This window comes from Balearica regulorum, chromosome 19 (genome assembly GCF_011004875.1).
Source record: "Balearica regulorum gibbericeps isolate bBalReg1 chromosome 19, bBalReg1.pri, whole genome shotgun sequence".
Classification (NCBI taxonomy): Eukaryota; Metazoa; Chordata; class Aves; order Gruiformes; family Gruidae; genus Balearica; species Balearica regulorum.
The window spans coordinates 1,978,595-1,996,927 of record NC_046202.1 but is presented as its reverse complement, the minus strand read 5'-3'; the positions used below and the strand labels follow the sequence as shown (position 1 = coordinate 1,996,927).

General features: G+C 46.4%; 1 protein-coding gene across 2 annotated transcripts; it reads right to left on the bottom strand.

Moving 5' to 3' along the window:
• Positions 1-762: 762 nt before the first annotated feature.
• HEATR6 (HEAT repeat containing 6) lies at positions 763-18,256 on the bottom strand. 2 transcript variants are annotated; one of them, XM_075771286.1, is made up of 20 exons: positions 17,944-18,256; positions 16,714-16,821; positions 16,166-16,306; positions 15,070-15,185; positions 13,593-13,707; positions 13,240-13,341; positions 12,676-12,813; positions 11,287-11,579; positions 10,719-10,896; positions 10,199-10,405; positions 9,558-9,657; positions 8,967-9,325; positions 7,932-8,054; positions 7,280-7,366; positions 6,204-6,338; positions 4,875-4,997; positions 3,712-3,836; positions 2,918-3,014; positions 2,257-2,461; positions 763-1,796 (listed from the first exon to the last, which is right to left on the bottom strand). In XM_075771286.1, the coding sequence occupies exons 1-20, from the start codon at positions 18,139-18,141 to the stop codon at positions 1,246-1,248; spliced, it is 3,501 nt and encodes a 1,166-aa protein (XP_075627401.1). In that variant the 5' UTR covers positions 18,142-18,256; the 3' UTR covers positions 763-1,245. The 2 variants fall into 2 exon arrangements, with proteins under 2 accessions (XP_075627401.1, XP_075627402.1); XM_075771287.1 differs by lacking the exons at positions 16,714-16,821; positions 17,944-18,256 and having other exon boundaries at positions 15,070-15,272.
• Between the last annotated feature and the right edge of the window lie 77 nt (positions 18,257-18,333).

Genomic DNA, 18,333 nt, shown 5'->3' with positions numbered 1-18,333 from the left:
AGAGAGCAGCCGAACGCTGAGGAAGAGGCCCAGCTCTGTGTCCCAGGCAGCTGCTCAGCCTTTCAAAGCACTCAGACGAGCCTGACCCTCCGCCAGACGCCGGTGGGGCTGCTCCTGCAGGCTGTGACAGCGGGAGAAGTCACTCTTGGTGGGGAACCGGCCCCGCACACCCAGCGCAAAGGACTCCATTCCTCCAGAGGGGTTTCGGATACTCACACTGCTTGAGGGCCACTGAAACCAGCGGCAAGGATGGAAAAACAAAGCAGATGAATTTTGTATCCCAAAGAGCTTTTATGACAGGCAGGGCTTGTGCTGAGCTCTGTTCAAACATCCACCCAGAGGTTAGGACAGCAGGCACTTCACTCTGAAGTGCCCCACGGACCGGCTCATTCCTGGAGGCATTGGTTTGTCCCCAGCAACGTCGGAGCTCAGCCCTCCACCGGCTATCAGCACAGTAAGCACACAGCAAACAGAGGAACAGCATCACGCAGGAATGGGAAGGGGACAGAATTCCGAAATGGAAACAGACCCACATCACTGCACCTCCCACAGAAAGGCGGCGGAGCGCCGGGGGTAGCGCTGCTGGAAGAGTCAAAATTCCAGCCACAGGGGCCCTACTCTGAATTTTCTGACTTATGCGGCACAGTACCGTCCGCCCGGAAACAAGGAATTTCATGTTTTCGGAAGACAGGATGGGTGAAGGCAGCAGGGAGGCGCAGGCCAGGTGTGAGACACCAGGAACGTAGACAGGTAAAGGCAAAGTGTGTTTGCTCGAAGCTATTATTCAAATATTGGCATATTTAGGTTTATTGCAGGGACGCAAGAGTGACAACATTTCTAGTGCTCAGAAAAACAAAATTCTTCCAGTCCCCTCCTTTACAAACATGATTTTGAATACAGCAGCAATAGTAACAAAATGCTTTTAGATAAGCTGAGAGAAGAGGCTGTTTTTATAAAACGTACAAAGAAGGAAAAGGCCTTTGTTTTCCACGTGGTAACACTGTAACAGCTGAATGTACAAACAAAACCGAGCGAGGACAACATAGGGGTTCCCTAAACATACACCAAAAAAGTTGTACAGATGTTTTCTTCAGGCGTTATGAATGATTTTAATAAGTTTGTAACAAATTGTTTAATACCAGCAACAGGAAACTTTTCTTCCGGATGCCCTGTGTGCGTGGAAGCAGAGCGTTTCTCCTCTGGCCCGGGCAGAAGCGTAAGTCACTGCTCACCGAGTGTTTCCTTCTAAGCCTCTGCTAATTCAGCGGCGTTGGCATGGTTTGTCAAGACATCTTCCAGATACACAGACACTCTTACCCTAGCTTTGCCCTCCAGCTGTTTCTCTGTCCCACTGAGATGTTCGATAGCTCTTTTTAATACTCTCTCCCTCTCGCACAAGTCCGCGTGCGTTCCGGCTTCGTTTTCTTCAACTCCGGATTTCAGATACTGCAGGACATAGGCTTTGATTGCATCCCCGTCGGCCGCTATGGTTTCCCAAATGACCGGCAGGTCTGTGCTCTTCGCCAGACCTAACAAATGAAGCAGAGCCTGGCAGATCTGGGTCCTGAGGCTGGCACTGTACTTGAATTCCAGAAAGTCCTCGGTGTCTTCGCTCTTCTGCAAAGCTACCACCAAGGCACTCCAGATTTGGCAGAACTGCTGAGTGGAGCCGTAGCATTCCCTCTTGCTAGGGATGGAGAGGGCCATGGCTGATTTGATTCGGACTTTAAAATTCTTGCAGGACTTCACTACTGAGGAAAGTGCACTGTATGCTTGCGTGGTCCAAGGAGCCTCTCCTAAAACAGAACAAAACAAAAACCCCTTTTCAATCAGTCAAAATACACAAAACCGTAAATGAATCTGCTAAATATTTAATGACCTTACATTTAGTGTATTTATTCTGGTCCAAATGAGAGAATCAGGGGTTACAAAATGAAAAATTAGTTAAAAAACAGCTAATGTTCTAAAGTTTTGCAAGAGGAAAAGTGACGCTTTGCATCCATTCACAGCTGTAATCCCATCCTCACGCTCTTTTCTACCACGACAGATCCAGCTGAAGGCAGCACAGTTATGCCTGTAGTAGCATTCGCAGGAGCTCAGCCTGTTTCACTGGCAAGAGTTCTGGGAAAGCTATGACAGCAAGATTCAGCTCAGTTTGCTTTCTCCTCTCTTCCCCAACACATCTGTAACAGTGACCACCTTATCAAAACCACAACCTGCTGTGCAAATGCAAAGCCAGCGGGACCAGTTACTCACCGAGTGGCAAGGCAGGGTTCTTAAATACATTCCCCAGCGCGTAACAAGCATTCCAGCGCACTTTCATAGTGGCCTCACTCTCCACAGCAGAAATAAGGGCCTGAAGAGACTCCTCGATGGCTTCCCTAAACCTGGGGTTCGCTATGTGGTATGGCTGAAGGAAATGAAGCACGTTCCCAAGGGCCCGGACTGCATTACTCTTCACCTGTAACACACATACAGATAAAAACCAACCCAAAACATTCTGGCTTTCAGCTTATAGGCAAAGCTTTTGTCAAGCCTGCTACGGAATCATGCTCAGAGCCACCAAGGAGCCCATCTGGAATCAGACTGGCGTCTTATCAGATGGTAAATTCCTAAATGCAACCAGAAAGATCCTTCTCTGCAAGTGGTCACCCTAAGGAAAAAAAAAACCAGCACCGCCAAAAAAAGCCCCTGCACTGTGAAAAAGCGCAATCGAATGCCCTGCGGGTCAAACAACAGGGGAAACATCTGAACACCAGCCCTCCAGAGAGGATGCTGAGCTGCAGCTCCTCATCCCCTGGGGCAAAACACCCCAAAGTAACTGGGTTTTTTTTTCTTTTTTTTTTTTTTTTTTTAAATAAAAATGCAAGAGGTAACGACACTATGATAACTCCACCTTCCTTCCCCTCAGTCATACCTTGTCTCTGTCCCTGGATGCTTCAGTCGCAGACCGTAACATTTTCAGCAGCAGGAGATCAGAAAATTCCTCTTGAAAACTCTGTCCCATTGTTTCCCTAGCAGAAGCAGCACACTGTGAAAGGCCAGCTCGGGCGATCCATCCCCAAAGACGAGATACAATCCTTTACAAAGGCTATCAACAACCTTCACTCTTTAGAAGGCTAATATGTAAGGCAGACCTTACTACATGTGACCACTATGTTTATTAATTTAAAACCAAACTATCAATGCAAGAAAGCCGGTTAGCAATGCATTAAGTCTGTAATAAAAAACAGAGGGCAATGAATTGCTCAGAGGCAATTCTTTAGCAGGAATATATGATAACTATTTCTCTCGTTAAAAATGTAACAGTAGGTTAGACTTCCTTCAGTCTTTGATTTGAGGAAGCGTTAAGTATTTATTAATCTTACTTCTGTGTTACATTGAAAGTAAAGTAACCAGGGAATGCGCAATTACCCAAAGCAACGTACAAGAAATAGAAAACTGAAAGTAACCTTGGAATATATTCCAGAACTAATGATTAGAAAGACCTAAACCCAAGCAGTTTAGTAAAACTCAACCCCAGATGGATATGGGATACTTGTAGTACAGTGTCATTCACTGGTAGACACACACGCTGAAGAGTGGTTAAAAAGAAGCATCCAAGCCAAATTTTGGCTTTTTTTGATACGAAGTAGATGAGTACCCTCTGTCTGGTGCTATGGGAACGTGGGCACAGAGAGGAGTTCCCTGGGCCACGGCACGCTTACGTACTTGTTGATGATCAGAGTGTCTGTAAGATTGCCCAGGGACCAGGCTGCTTTGGCACGGACGTTCGGAGACTTGTCATGGAGGGAATTCAGAATAGCGTTTGCCGTGTCTGCCACAAACATCACATCCTATAAAAGTAAAGTTAGGAAGTTTTAAGAACTCAGGAGATTTCCTTAGTAACGTACATTCCGGCCTTTCTAGGGACGACGATACCTGCACAGAGACCAGCTCTATTAATATACTCTTCTTTTTTTAGGCGGTAACTTTTAACATGTTTATGGTGCTCTCTGTACAGCTTTGTTTGATCTTTAATTAACAGTCTAAGCCTGCATGCTGACCAAGTTCACCACTCTCTTGGGTAGCTCCTGCTGAAAGGTTTCAATGTATTATTTAATTTCATTGGTGCTTTAGTTACTTTGGATTTTAATGTAATTACCTGGACCGCTGATCTTATACTCATCAAATCCCACTCTTAAGTAATTGCTTCTCCAAACTCCCTGTTGAGGTGCCTGTCTAATCTCTCCTATGGCACATTACATTTCATTTTCATTCCCTTGCCTATGGTGAAGGATTTTCTTTCAAAATATTTTGGACTCAAATCTCAACATCACCTACTGCATAATTTTTTAATTACGATCACCCATTTAAGGCCACATTGCAAGAACTACAGAGTCTTCCAGCTCAGCCAAGCTAGGATCAGGGGGGTTTTTTGTGGAAACAAACCAGCGTTTGTCTCAAAATAAGCTTTACTTTTTAGTTTTAAGCAAAACTGAATCCTTCCCGTTAAAAACTTGTTAAACTCCACAGAGCGCTGTACAGTCGCTCCCTTCTTCCCAGCTCTACCTCCTCTCTCGTGGCTCCTTTGTGCCAACCTGGCCTTTCCCAGTTCTGTGCCCAAGAGCTCGGGGAAGATCCCGACCTCCCCCCTCTTTATCAGGCACTCTGGCTTCTGCTTCAGCTCGCTTAGACCCACACTGGTCCTGTCCAGTTACACACAGAAAGTTAAGAGCAGGTCTGCAGACAGCAAAGCAAAGCTGTAGACACACTACAGACCAAACGCAAGAAGGAAGCCCAATTCGTTCCAAAAGAACTCATGCCCCACATCTTATAGTTCGTCAAACCCATTATAAAATAGCTCAAAATAAGAAAAACGGGCCAGTTCTGACCTGCCGAAGGCAAGAGAAGAGGACGTAGACTCCAAGTGCGCGCACGGCAGCAGCTTTTACCAGGGGGTTCTCGCTGTGGTTCAGGCCAAGCAGCAGAGTGACGCACAGTATCTGCTGGTCATTCTGCAAAGACGAGCAGCCATGGCAATGGAGAGACACTGAAAAGATCTCTGTCCCACAAAGACAGACAACTGACAAATACTCCGAAAGATCCTAATATGTGGAATCTATAGGAGCTACTATTCAGAGCGTACTCTTTTCTTTCAAGTAAATTGACTGGCTTTTCAGGATGCCACACAGGAAATGGGAATGCTTCCAGCAAACGCAATCCTGTTGCTGTTAGATAAGGCCACAAAGGAACCCAAAATATTAACTATCACCCAAACGCAGAAGGCATGGCCCATCAGAAGTAAACCAGACTGGATCGGTTGCTTTTTCCTGTCTTACTTCACTCTTTCCCCTTCATTAACAAGGACAACCAGGCAGATTAAGTTCATCCTGGACAGATTGTCAGTTTACCAACCCATGACAAAGATCTTTGTTTCATCAGAGCAAAGGGTCAGAGTGGGCACTGACTTGACCCCACACGGCGACAGGGACAAGAGAGTGTACGGGATCAAAGTACGGAGTGATGAAGTACACGCTGTACTTGGAGAAACCAGACGGAGAATTCCAGAGATACTGCTGCACTAGCAATTCCTGGGCAAATGAGATCTGGCAGAGTACTCCCCATCAAGAAGGGCACAGTGACATAAAAGGAGCTGCACAATGCAGGGGCGATACACTGCCAAGGCTTTCATGTTTAAAAGCATATTTCATGTTGCAAAAGGAGAGTAAGGCCAACACATTTGTTTGCTACTGCCAGGGCAATCACTGCAGTTTAGTGTTTTAAAAGCCAGCCAAAAGAAAAAAACGTGCATACAAATTGGTGAACAACGTCAGTCCACGGCTGTTAGTTCGGCTGTCTCTCCAAACACTTAACCAACAGAATAACAACCCTTCACCCCTCCCTCCTGCAACGAAATCCTTGCCCTCCATCTCCCGTGCATCATCACTAAGGCTGAGTATTCATGCCAGGGCCAAACAGCTTCTGTGACCCACAGTTTAATTATTTTGACAGACTAATTACGCCAATGTTGCCTTTTCTAGTCTTCAATAGTCATAACTTGTTCAGAATGTTAAAAAAAAAAAAAAAATTAAAATTAAAATTCTGGAAGGTTTTTCTACCCTCTCTCTCTAAGTTTTAAAAGACTTTACACTACTGTAATCTGGCAGACCAGAACGAAGCCTGAAAAGGCAAAACGGCCATGCTTAGGAGCGCGCTCTTACCTGCAGACTGCTGAAAGCTTCTGGCAAGATAGAGGACAGGGCGTCACAGGCGCTGGTCTGAAGAGTCGCATGCGGAGAGTTCTGAAGCGTGCCAGGTAAAGGGCCATTTAACATCATAGTCCAGAAAGTTACAACCTACAGAAGAAGCAGCCAGGTTGATCTATTCAAACTCAGCAATTATGCCCAAGTTCTAGAATAGATTGGTTTTTCTATGGTCATCTTTAAGACAGTCTTAAAGCAGGTAGCATAATCACATGTGAAATTGAGTACAACTGTTTGGAAGCCCAAAATACTTAGCATGCAGAAACATTTAAGAGACATTTTAGTACTGCTATCAAGCACTCACGCAGTGAGTACTGCTGGTTTCCTTCTCGAGGCCGCATACACTCAGATTAGATCGCGTTGGGTAGAACTGCGATCCCATTCTTGAATCTACACAGCTGGATGTTTTCATTTGCCTGACAATTTACGTTCGTATCAAGCAACAGAAACCCAGGGCCTCTGGACATGTTTTCTACCTTGGAGGGTCATTGGTGACTAGCTCAAAACTTAGCACACACCAAAGAAAACTTGCCTTCCGTTCACAGAAGCAAGGCTAAAATGCCAATTCCTCACCTTCCGCAAACTTCTCCAACAAACAGCCCCAAACAATGAATTTTTCTGAAATCACATGGATTATGGTTCTGGCCACTCCCTCTGCACTTGTGAGCAGCCAGAACGCGTAGGCTGGCTCTTGTAACAACGCAAATTCACCGTAAGTCTAAGCGTACGTCCAGGTTTTATGCAGCAGTAATGACACGTGCAAAATCTGCGCTGGTCTTCCAGCTTTCTGACTTAGAGCAGGCAAGAGAGGAGGGATGAGGAAAGCCAGAGAGGCAGTGCGAACATCATGTAACCAAAACAATGCAGCAAGTCTACAAAAATTGTACGTATCAGCACCCATAACGCTGCAGGGTACTGAGTCGCTTTGTGCTTTCCTGCAACCGATTTATCTGTATCCATGCCAGTAACTTCACAGAGAGCTGAAGAAAGGAAGCTCAGTGAAGTGGAATCTCAGAGGGAGCCCCCGCACTTACCACGCTGACCGGTACTCTCTGATCAGGGGCAACGGCTGAATCGGGTTTGTACTGCTGCAGTACACCTGTGCCCAGCTCCTCCAGAAGCTGCAAGCAAACAAAAAGCAACTATGTCTTTATCAGGGATCACTCAAGTACCTCGGAACTACAGCAACCTTTACCTAGGACTATACTTACCCAGGGAACAAAAATAGAAGACTCAGTATTGTTTTGGACTCTAATCTGTCCCTGCCAGTGAAGAAATTAGAGGAAAAGCCTTTCTAAAAATAAAGTCTCCAGCTAGAACAGCATAACAAATTGCCGCGCAAAGAGGAAATCTCTCTGAGCTTTCCTTTGGGTGACAAACTGCAGTTCCGGCATCAGCTGATGCTACATCAGGGAAGGGCTAGTGTTACAGTCCTTGCATTTCCCACGCTTCCTGGTGACTCAGCAGAGCAACAAAATTCTGCTAAGAATTCAAGCTTGGAAGCAGAAGGTGTCAGGGTACTGCATTTCCCAAAGAGCTAGAGCAGGCACCAGATCTGTACGGGATGCTACATCACACACGTACAGATGCTCTGAATATTCACCACTGCTCATCTGTATTTGCAAAGCACACTAACAGATAAAACTGACTTGGTCAAACAATGTTGATGTCTCCTCGTGCTCTTACTTTGGCTCCATGAAGCTGAATGGATGGATCCATTTCTTCCATGCATCTGCAAGCCACTTCTCCGAGTTCTATGAAATAGCTCTGAGCCATAGAGAAATAACCTTTTACAAGAAGAGCCAACACCTAAACACAAACAAAAGAAATTCCATTCAACATTTTTTCTTCCTATTAAACCAAAAATACCCCAAATACACACAGAGAGGATGTTAATGGGCTAATCAACACTGGGGCCATATACTAAACTCTGATGTAACAGATACACCTTGCAGCACAACTTCTAGAATGCTAGAGCTAATTAAAAACCTCCCTATTCCATTATCTTGTTCGAAAAAGGGCCACAAAGACACTATCGGGTAGCAACACAATAAATTATTTACTGTAAGCGAGGTCTCCTGTAGCTAAAAAATTAAGCAAGAGTGCCTGTAAGAGCAACACATTCTGTATCTCCTGTAATACTGCTGCTGCGAAGCTGGACTCAACGAATCTTGGTTGTTCCAGAAAAAGAGAGAAACTCCTTGGGACACATGTTACAAAATCCGACTATTTTCTGTGGTTACACGAAGGAAAAAAAGGCCAAGCCTCAACATTCCCAGGTACTGCTTTAGTCATACCAGCAGCACCCCGTGGTTCCTTGCAGATTGTTCTTTGACTGCAAGGTTCTTCCCCACTGCTTTCTAGCAAAACGAATTTAGATTCTGCGTGGAGGAATCTGCATGAGGAAGACTCAAAAGCCTTCACCAGATGCCAGCACACGCAACCAAACATTTAAAAATAAGGAAGGTAACAAAAATCACAGGCAGATGAACTCACTGCAGCAGGTTCACTATGGGACGGGTGTGCTGCGGCCACAGGCACGGAATCGAAATGTTACTGCTCGCTCAGTCACAGCGGCTCAGACATGCTGCGCTAGCAAACGCTTCAGCCTAAATCTCACTTGGAGAGCTAGGAGCAAAGGCAACCCGCGAGCGAGGCTTGGCTGACACGAGGTAATTTGTACCGAGCGGTGCGTTTCACAAGCTAGCTGTTCGTCCCCACCTGTAAGGATTCCAGTCGAAGGGGACACGGCTCATAAACGCTGGAAAGCGATGGAAAGTTAGCATCGCTGTCAGAACAGGAATCCTCTCTGGGCAGAACGATGATGGAAACGCAGAGACGGAGAAGCCAGCATGGTTCTGAAGACGTACATCCTGCTGGATTATCTGGAGGCTCCCCTTCGGAGGGGAGTGCTTTTCTCCACTGCTCAGAAGAATTCAGACGGTGAGGGGTTACGCTACCACTGTTATTTAGCCCTGAAGAACTAGGCTGTTGCAAAAGTAACTGCACCTCTGGTAAAGGTGCTTGGACAGATACTATAGCCCCTAATAACGTGAGACTAGAAACTCGAACGTTAACATCTGCAAGAAAGAACAGGGCGGGAGGAGAAAAAACCAGTCTGTTAGCATCTCCCTGACGTGTCAGCGGTTTTCAGACAAGACAGATCATAACACAGAATTCGATAGCAATACATATGTTTATGTATTTATGAAGCACGGAGGGGAGGGGAAAATCCGCAACTATTTTGTAACGACCAACGCTGAATTAAGATGTAACACATACAAAGAGCCCCCAGGCAAACAGAATGCAGACCTTTATGACAAATGTATGGCTTTATCTGGTTCCAAACTCTTGTCAGCAACCCGGGTTTTAAACGGCTGTACGGTGCATTTGAAACCAAGTTTGCAAGGCACTGAAACACACAAAAGAACATACACGGAGCGGTGGTCACAACGTCAGCCTGGCCTCCAACAGATTTGTTTTTACATTTGCAATTTAGGTCATTTAGACAGCTAATTATCTGAGGGCACCTGAAAACAAATGCCCCAATTATCTGCTGTTTGAAAACTGGTTACAAACCTGGCTCCTAAGAACAAGTATTTAACTGCTGTGACCTGGCATAAAGACCAAGGAATTTCAATAGCCCACGGAAAGCTTTTTTTGCCAATTTGGATTCCAGCTTTAAAGCTGATGTGAGTCTTCAGAATCATTTCATAGGTTCATTCAGCTCCGAAAAGACTACACGAAAGAAGTGCAGGAACAAGAGAATGGTGCTAAAGAGAGAAGAAACCCTAGGACTCTCTAGGAAGACTCAGCGAAGCCCCGTGAGACGCCAACAGCCTATATCCGCCCACCACCTTAGTCCTCAACAGCTACAATAATTTCTTCACGACTTAATCTAGAGACCAATATCATCTCTCGGGCAGCATTTGAAACATTTGCAGTGGGGTTACCTTAACTATTTGGGTGAGTGTTTGAGAAGAGGATTCTGCCACCAGGGCCAGCAGCAGGCAGCGGTGCAGCTCCCGGATGCTAGAAGCAATAGTTACAGAGAAGGGAGTAAAAGCTCTCTTGTGATCGTTAGCGTCTTCAGCAACGGAAAGAAACTGCTTGGAACCTTCCAGGATGGCTGAGAGAACTTGAAGAGCACAGGCACGGGTCTGAAATGATAAAACATTTCTGTTACCCACTTGTAACAACTCCTTCGAACTGATGGAGGATTTTAAAATTTATGACGGTCTCTTTTCTCCAGCAAGAGAAAATTCAACTCCAACTATCTTTTCTCACAACTTTAAGCAGTATACAACCAACCCTTTGTTTCCTTAACCAACACGTCCTCTTTTATTTCTTGTGGTACGGCGACCAAGCAACACAGATACAGTAGCCAAAGTACTTACTGAAGGCCAGAGAATACAACTCTTGAGACTAATATGGGAAAAAACACAATGCGTTTTCTACTCCGAGCTGCCTCACCTTTGGAGAAGGGTCCTTTAAAGCAATAGTCATCAAGGACACTGACTGGGGGCTGCCAATCCCAGGTGCATCAGGAACAAACGCTGACCAGTAGCCATAAAGAACTCTTTTTTCTATTGATTTTATAGCAGAGAGGAAACAGGCTAGAGCCCCTTGACGAACGTTGGCTTGATAAGATCTTAAAAACAAAAAAGATTAATGAAATAGCAGCAGGGAAAAGTAATGGACTTAACCTCTTTCACTTATATTAGTGGCTAGCTGTGAAGAAAATTTTTAGACCACGAACGGGAAGAGAAAGAACTATTTTACTTTCAAACCAGTATGAATTACTGCCTTCCATTTTCTTGTATCACCACGTAAATCAAAAGGGGAAGGGATTTCCTCAACAGTTTTGGTTAAGAACAAAGCGCTAGGATCCTGTGGAAGCGTAAGAGCCTGCACACGTGTAAAATTTGGGCCAGATCTACAGAAACAAAAGGTCTGCTTTACCATGATATACGGACTTAAATTGTTACGGACAACAGTACACTCCGCTACCACGCTTCATGTTTACGTGACCAACAATCACCTCGTTTTGCTCTGTATTCCACCTTCAGCGTCAGAGTATTCCGACTCGCTGCTGCTGACTCTTTTCCAACCGGCGCAATGTGAAGACAAGTGATCCTTTCCAGCAGGCACGTATGTAACTTCCGACGCACGGCTCCGAGGATCCGAACATGGACTGTTCTGCACATCCCCCAAGTGTAATTTCAGCATGTCTGCTCCAAGGACCGATTCATTTCCTGCATCACCCAAATCTTCTCTTCCTTCTTCCCCAAACTCTCCCTTCTTTTGTTTCCCTTTGGACTTTTTTCTTCGATTCTGTTTTCAGATGAAAAATTGATACTTTTTAATATTTTGAAATAACATCTAGAAAGATGTGCAAACTTTTTGTAGTTGTAAATCTTTTACTAAGGGAAAAAGGTCTCATCTGAAAACAAAACTAATTGCTAATCCAGAATAAAAGCAGTTTAATATAATAAATCATGCCCTCTGTACAGTACCTCAATGTCAAAGTTTCTAAATGAGTTTTTAGATGAGATTTAGTTTAACCACGAGTTATCGCAGCTATTTAGCATCTTCTGATGCAACAATACTGCACATAAGTGCAATTATATGTATGTGCAATACTGTACGTATGGAAACAATCCTTTAGTATCTGAAAGTTTGCAAACTCTGCTCATTAGTAGCAACAGTAACATCAGTGTAGTAATACCTTGGTGTAAGCAAGCAATTTATATCTGAATAGCCTCAAAAACTAAGCTTTGGCCTCCTCTTCATCAGTAAAGCAAAAGATTTCCAACAAAACTTATTAAAAATCATATTGCACACAAAAGTGATTAGAGAAGAGGAACAGTAGTTCTTTTAGATTTACAGTAGGTATTTAACATCTAAAAAGAAACAAGTCAACATGACTATACAATTTCATTTTCTCTAATGTCTTTCAGATAATTGGTAATCTAAAATGTTTACAGGGTTAAAAAATAACCTGTAGAAGGATTAAGCAGAACAGATGGGGGAGGAGGGAGGAAATCAGTCTCTAGATGAACTTGACTTTCCTAAGAAAGAGTCAAACAATTGTGCAAGTGTTAGAGAAAATGTAACTTATAAAATAAAAAGCTTTGGCTAGTCTGCAGGCCAAGGATTCCTGGCTATAGATGAATAACTGATGCGCATAGCTGAACTCAGGAAAACCAATCTCTGCGGAGCCGTTTGCTCTCGTCATCTGGGTTCACAAAGCAGTTTTCCTCGGTGCAGAGATTTATAATCAATACCTTTAAAGCAAAGAACGTGAAATGTATCACACGCTCAGAACACAAATTGCCTGTGAGCCACTAATACCACATCAGGTAACATACGACCACCGCAAACGCGCGCACAACGAGCATGCCGTAGAATCACTATCGTTTCAGCTTACCCCTGCCTGCTTAAAGGCGGCCGGTTCCGATTGTTCCTGTTTGACAGGCGACCTTTTATCGTACTGGGGTAACGGAGCCGGGTACAAGGCTGCGGGCATTTCTATGCTCAGCCCTGGCAGGCCATGAAACATACATTTCTAGAACAGTAACAAAACGTTAGCATACTTTTCCTGTTCAATGCACAAAGATGTACTGTGTATTTACTCAGGTGTTCATCAGCTTTCAGTTGGGCTTGTGGTCCTTCCCCCAGGTCTTGCCTCTCCCCATGCTATGTAACAGCTATGCACCAACTGAAGTTCAACTCTCTCTAGAAGCATTTTAAGTAGGTCCAAACGAACGAGCCTCCCGTCGTTCTCTCGCATTCTTTTGTGGGAAGCGCAGTTAAGATGTTGTGAGAGAAACTCCACGTCTTTTTCTTCATATGTCCCACTACATTTCCCCCCCTGCTCAGGCTTCTCTGCTCCCTCTTTCTCATCTTCTCCTGCTGTTTCCCATTTAACAGGCGTCTGGAAGATGTGCCATCCAGTATCTGCCACTTTCTCACGCTGGATTTAAGTAGTTACCTTTAATACTGCAAGAAGAGATCCAATTTGGTCAGTTTGCATTAGTTTCATCTTCCCACCATTTAGAAGCGACTGGATGCCTTTCAGTGCATTTTGCAGTAACTGAAAACCAAAACACAAAATTACTCACTTTTCCTTCCCAAACCATCAAAGGTTCACATCTTTCAAGTGACCTTCTAGGTTTTGCTCAGCGTAATTACTGGGACAGTTACTTATGTTTATTTAAAAAAAAATAGACTATTTAAGCAAAATCTCAGTTGACAATATTCCAAATCTCACATATTCCAAATTCCACTATTCCAGCAGCACAATCTCCTAATTAGAGTATTCCAGACAGTTAGACTCACACTTACCATGCAAAAAGCGATGTCATCTACATCAGAGGTTTTTGAAGACTGCAGAACACTTAGAAAAGTTTGAAAACAGACACTTCTGTAGGACTCGTCCAAGTACGGCTGCCCAGGCACACTAAAATTAAAGCAGGAGGAGACCACTGGCTGGTTTACAGTCTGCCCCACAGCTTTATAAACTTACAGATGCAGATCCAAGCCCCCTGCTAGACTGACGGGCACAGCCCCAGATGGACGGACGGCTCTTTGGAAGGGATCAGCTCTACCACGACAAAGAACAAGAGGAAGCCTTCTGCACAAAGACTGGTACACCCATAGCGTGCCTCACACCTGCTCAGCGGCCACCTTCTCAAGTACAGTGACTCTCCAAGCACAGCTTGACAAGCTTAACAGCTTAACAAGGCTCTTTTAGGCAAAATTTGGCATTGAAAAGTACCTAGAATGACTTTTGCCATTTCCCCAGTTTCCATGAAGTCTGGGCAACCTTAATGTGCTGAAACATTTTAACATTCACTTGAGTCAGTGCACGGAGAGGGCAACTACATGGCTTCATCTTTGCTACCCTGAGTCCCATTTAGTAAGAGCTGGCAATTGTGGCAGTGGATATAGAGTCATTAAATATTTTTTTGTAATGGATTCCTAAGCACCTGGTTCCAACACATTTAATTACTTCAAGCCATCAACGTATGTTTGATAATACTCATGGGAAAACTCTAATATTGCAAGTGATTTTCCTAAAATTAGAATCAGAGAAGAGTTGAGGTTGGAAGGGACCTCTGGAGATCATCTAGTCTTTCTTCTCCAGGCTAAACAATCCCAACCTTCCACACAGAAAAATCATCTCTCCCCAAACCGCCAGATGTTGCATTTATTTACACTAAGTAGTTCTTCAGACTTCATCTATAAGTGTTGAAATCCCAAAGTTTTGTTTTTAAAAAACAAGCTATCTGTTCAGGGGAACTATTAACCAAAAAACTCTTTACAGCAAGTCCAAATATCTATTGCTTTTATTAGTTGCCTGCTTGCCCACAGAGTCTGGTTAGTCAAAATTTTTCCCATGTAGCAGCTAATAAAGATCTGATGTTGCTGTGGCATCAGCACATTTACATGTCAAATGGAAAAATGGATGAATTGCAAAAGAATAACTGGCAATCACTATAAAAAACTTATAGTGGACCATTTCTTACGCAAAACTAACCCAAAAAAATCACCGCAGAGATCAGAAAGCACAACGCTTTTTCTTTTCTCCCCTAAACTAATCTCTGTAACATTATTTCTGGAAGACAGAGTTTACGGTTTTATCCACAGATGATACAATATCTTGGAGCACTAAAGTTTTACGTTTCAAACTCATGCATATACGCCTTATCGGTCCTGAATCTGCTGTTCCTAGCACACACAGAGCAGACCGGCTGTCCGTGCTGTCAGATGTACATCTTCGAAAGCATCCACTCCACCATCCGCAGGGGCCCGTACGCACCTGAGGCACAGGTTTGCCATGCTGCGTACTGCCGCCCTCCTGAGCTCCACGTCCGGCTGAGCAGAATCGCTGAACTGCACCAAGAGCCCGCTCTTGCCCAGCAAATCCGGGAGATACTGAAACGAACCACCAAAAGTCATTAGGGAGCAGCGCTCTTCCCTCAACCTCCTGGTTCTTCTGTTTGGTAGCTAAACATATCTATGCTACAACAACAACAAAAAAAAAAAAAAGATTTGTCAGCTGCAATTTCCGATTCCATAGACAGATTATGTTTATAAAAACTGGCACAAAAATATTAATTTCCAAAGTTCTCTTCTGTTGTATTAAAAAAAGATCAAGCGTGTTGTTCAGACTGAGTCCCAGTTTATGCTTTCTTCCCAGACATAAAGCTAGGTTAGTAACAACTGCTGTACCAAACTGCTGCAGCTATATAGGCTACAAACCCACGCAAGCTGGCAGCTCCAAAACTGCTAGCAGCTCCAAAACTGCTAGCATCACCACCCTGCACTTCGGGCCAACAGCAGAAACTGCTCTGCAAGCTGCCAAGAGCTGGTGACAGCAGGGGAATTCAACATATCAAACACTGTCAGTCACACCGCAGCCACAAAGAGCTTCGTACAAACCCAGGATCGATACGCGATAGCCTCCAGTTTGAAACGGCTTTGAGCCCACCGCACGCTAAAGACCTGCTCTGGTTACAGGATTCATTTCAGGCTCCTGCAATTTGAAGCTCCCCACGTTCTTCCTGCCCGCTGCAGAGGCGTACCAGGGTGGATAGTCTGCAGACTGAGCCTGGTGCCCTCAAGCCAGCTAATAAGTGGTCCCTGCAGCCGCAGCGTGCAGGTAGAGAGGTACTCGGCACGGCAAGAAGCTCGTTATCTAGTGATTATTAGTATACACACCTATCGCATCTGAAATCCAACTTTTCCACAAATGTCAGTCACGGTTCAAATGGGATTATTCTTAACATAAAAGGTGTGGTGATTTCAGAACATGATACTTTTTTATTCTTTCTTTGGGAAAAAAAAAGGGAAAGGAGAAACAGCAAAAGAGTGCAATTTTTTTGTGGTTACTTCCTCTTAGCGTGCAAACTCACCTTCTGACATTTAGGTCCATTATTGTAAACAAGAGCTGCTAAGGCTTGCAGAATTTCAACATGTGTCCAAGAGCTGCACTGCTTAAGAGCAGAGATGCAGTAGAAGAGAAGAAAATTCAGGTTCTGTTCATCAACCATCACCTGTCATAACAGAAAAGGACTGTGGTCAAGAAAACATCGTGTACTGCCGGAGCCAATATATGCAGATATATTGGTTACAGACTCGGGTGATCCGGCTGTTAAAATTACACACAATCACAGAATCAGCCGACACTTAAACGGATAAATCAACATGAGTGCCCTAAAGCCAAGAGTATTTCTGATGGTGTGCCACTTCTGACTGAGAGCTGCTTCTACGTGAGGAACCATGCTAGAGGCACAGACCAGAGCCTCAGCTAAGAATAAATAGGCAATACAGCGGAAATCTGAGAAACTGCACGAAGGTCGGCTCCACAGCCCGGTAAAAAGCCAGGCGGCCTCCCTGGCTTAGTGGGGGACCAGGGAGCCAGCACACAGGGAAAGGAGGGACAAGGCCAAACTTTCCGTACCTGAAACCTGTTAAGTAAGTGATGGATAAGCTGACAAACTTTGCTGACAAGATGTTCCTGATCAAGGTGAACCAGCTGACAGGCTTGGACAAGCAGAGCACAAACATCCTGGAAAAGAAAGCCTCGGTTTATTATTTAGAGACTACAAAGCTAGGGTGGAAACCACATCATCCGCTAAGACTTTGATCACACAACCACCAGATCGGCGTGTTGATACCACTAACATCAATACACACAGATAACGAAACTCCAGCCAGCGAGCTTCCCCTCGTTCACCCGCAGACCTGCACCCCCACGCAGGGATCCACTGACACGGATTCGCGTGGCAGGAGCGCTGCTCGAACACCACCACTTAGACACTGGAGCAAAACCAAAGCCAATAGTAACGGCAAAAGAAAAATACAAAGTTAGATCAAGGAACGGAAGGGGGGTTGGGGGGGAAGGAGCATCAGCCAAAAAAAAATAAATCAATTAATTCCAAAGTGCAAAGCAAGCCTACTCTGGAAATAGAACGAAGGAAAATCGGTAAGTCAGCACTGCTGACGGCATAATAACGCGGTACGGCGCGTTCCCAACCAAGCGCTACCAATACCGCCCAAGCGCAGCACGCGGCTTTGAGGGGCTCGCTTTAGGACCCGAAAAACTTTAATTGTTTGAGTAGCAGCCTGTGAAAATTGCCGAGTCCCCGTGCCCACCGTCCCACCCGCTGCCGGCACCCACCGCCTGCCGACCGACCGACCGACCGACCGACCGCGGCGGGGATTCGGCACACGGCGGCAGAGCACCCGGAGAGCCGGGGAGGACGAAGGCGGGAAGAGAACGGGGCCGTGGGGAGCCGAGGGGAAGGCGTGCGGGAAAAACCCCACGGCTCGCGGGGGGCCGCAGGGCGGTACGCGCGGGGGCTGCTGCGCGGAGGCACACCCGTGGGGCGTGCACACCTGGGAGAGCCCCTGCACGCCCACCGCTGTGCGCACGCCCACGCGTGTCCCCGGCACGAGCAGCCGCGCAGGTAGGCGAAAGCCCCGCGGAAGTGTGCGCTCACACCGGCCAGCACGCGCGCACCCGCGTGACGTGCACACTCCCGTGACGTGCACACTCCCGTGACGTGCACACCCGCGTGCGCCTTTCCGCCCCCCCGCTCCCCGAGCGTGTGCGCGCACCCCGCCGCTGCGGGCGGTGGGAGCCCCGGCCCGGCCCGGCCTCCCCGGCCCCGCTCCCCGGCCGCGGTACCTGGGGGTTGGGCCCGGCCGCCGGCGCCGGCCCGCAGCTCTCCGAGATGAGTTGGTCGAAGAGCAGGTGGAGCTCGGTGCGGCGGCCGCCGTCGGGCCGCTCCGTGCCGGGCTGAAGCCTCAGGGCGCCCAGCCGCGCCAGGTAACGGCGGAAAGAGCCGCCCGGCTCCGGCTCCTCCGGCCCCGCCACCGCCGCCATCTTCCGCCCGCCCGGCCGCGGCGCTACGGCAACGGGGAGCACTTCCGGGGCGGCGGCCGGGCGGGGGCCGCGGGGTGCGGGGCTGGCTCCGCGCTGGGGCTCGGGGCGGCGGGCGGAACCCTCCCCCCCCCCCCCCCCGGTGTGGGGAGCCCTGCCGGGGAGCCCCCCGCACTGCAGCCCGGGGCCTGCCTT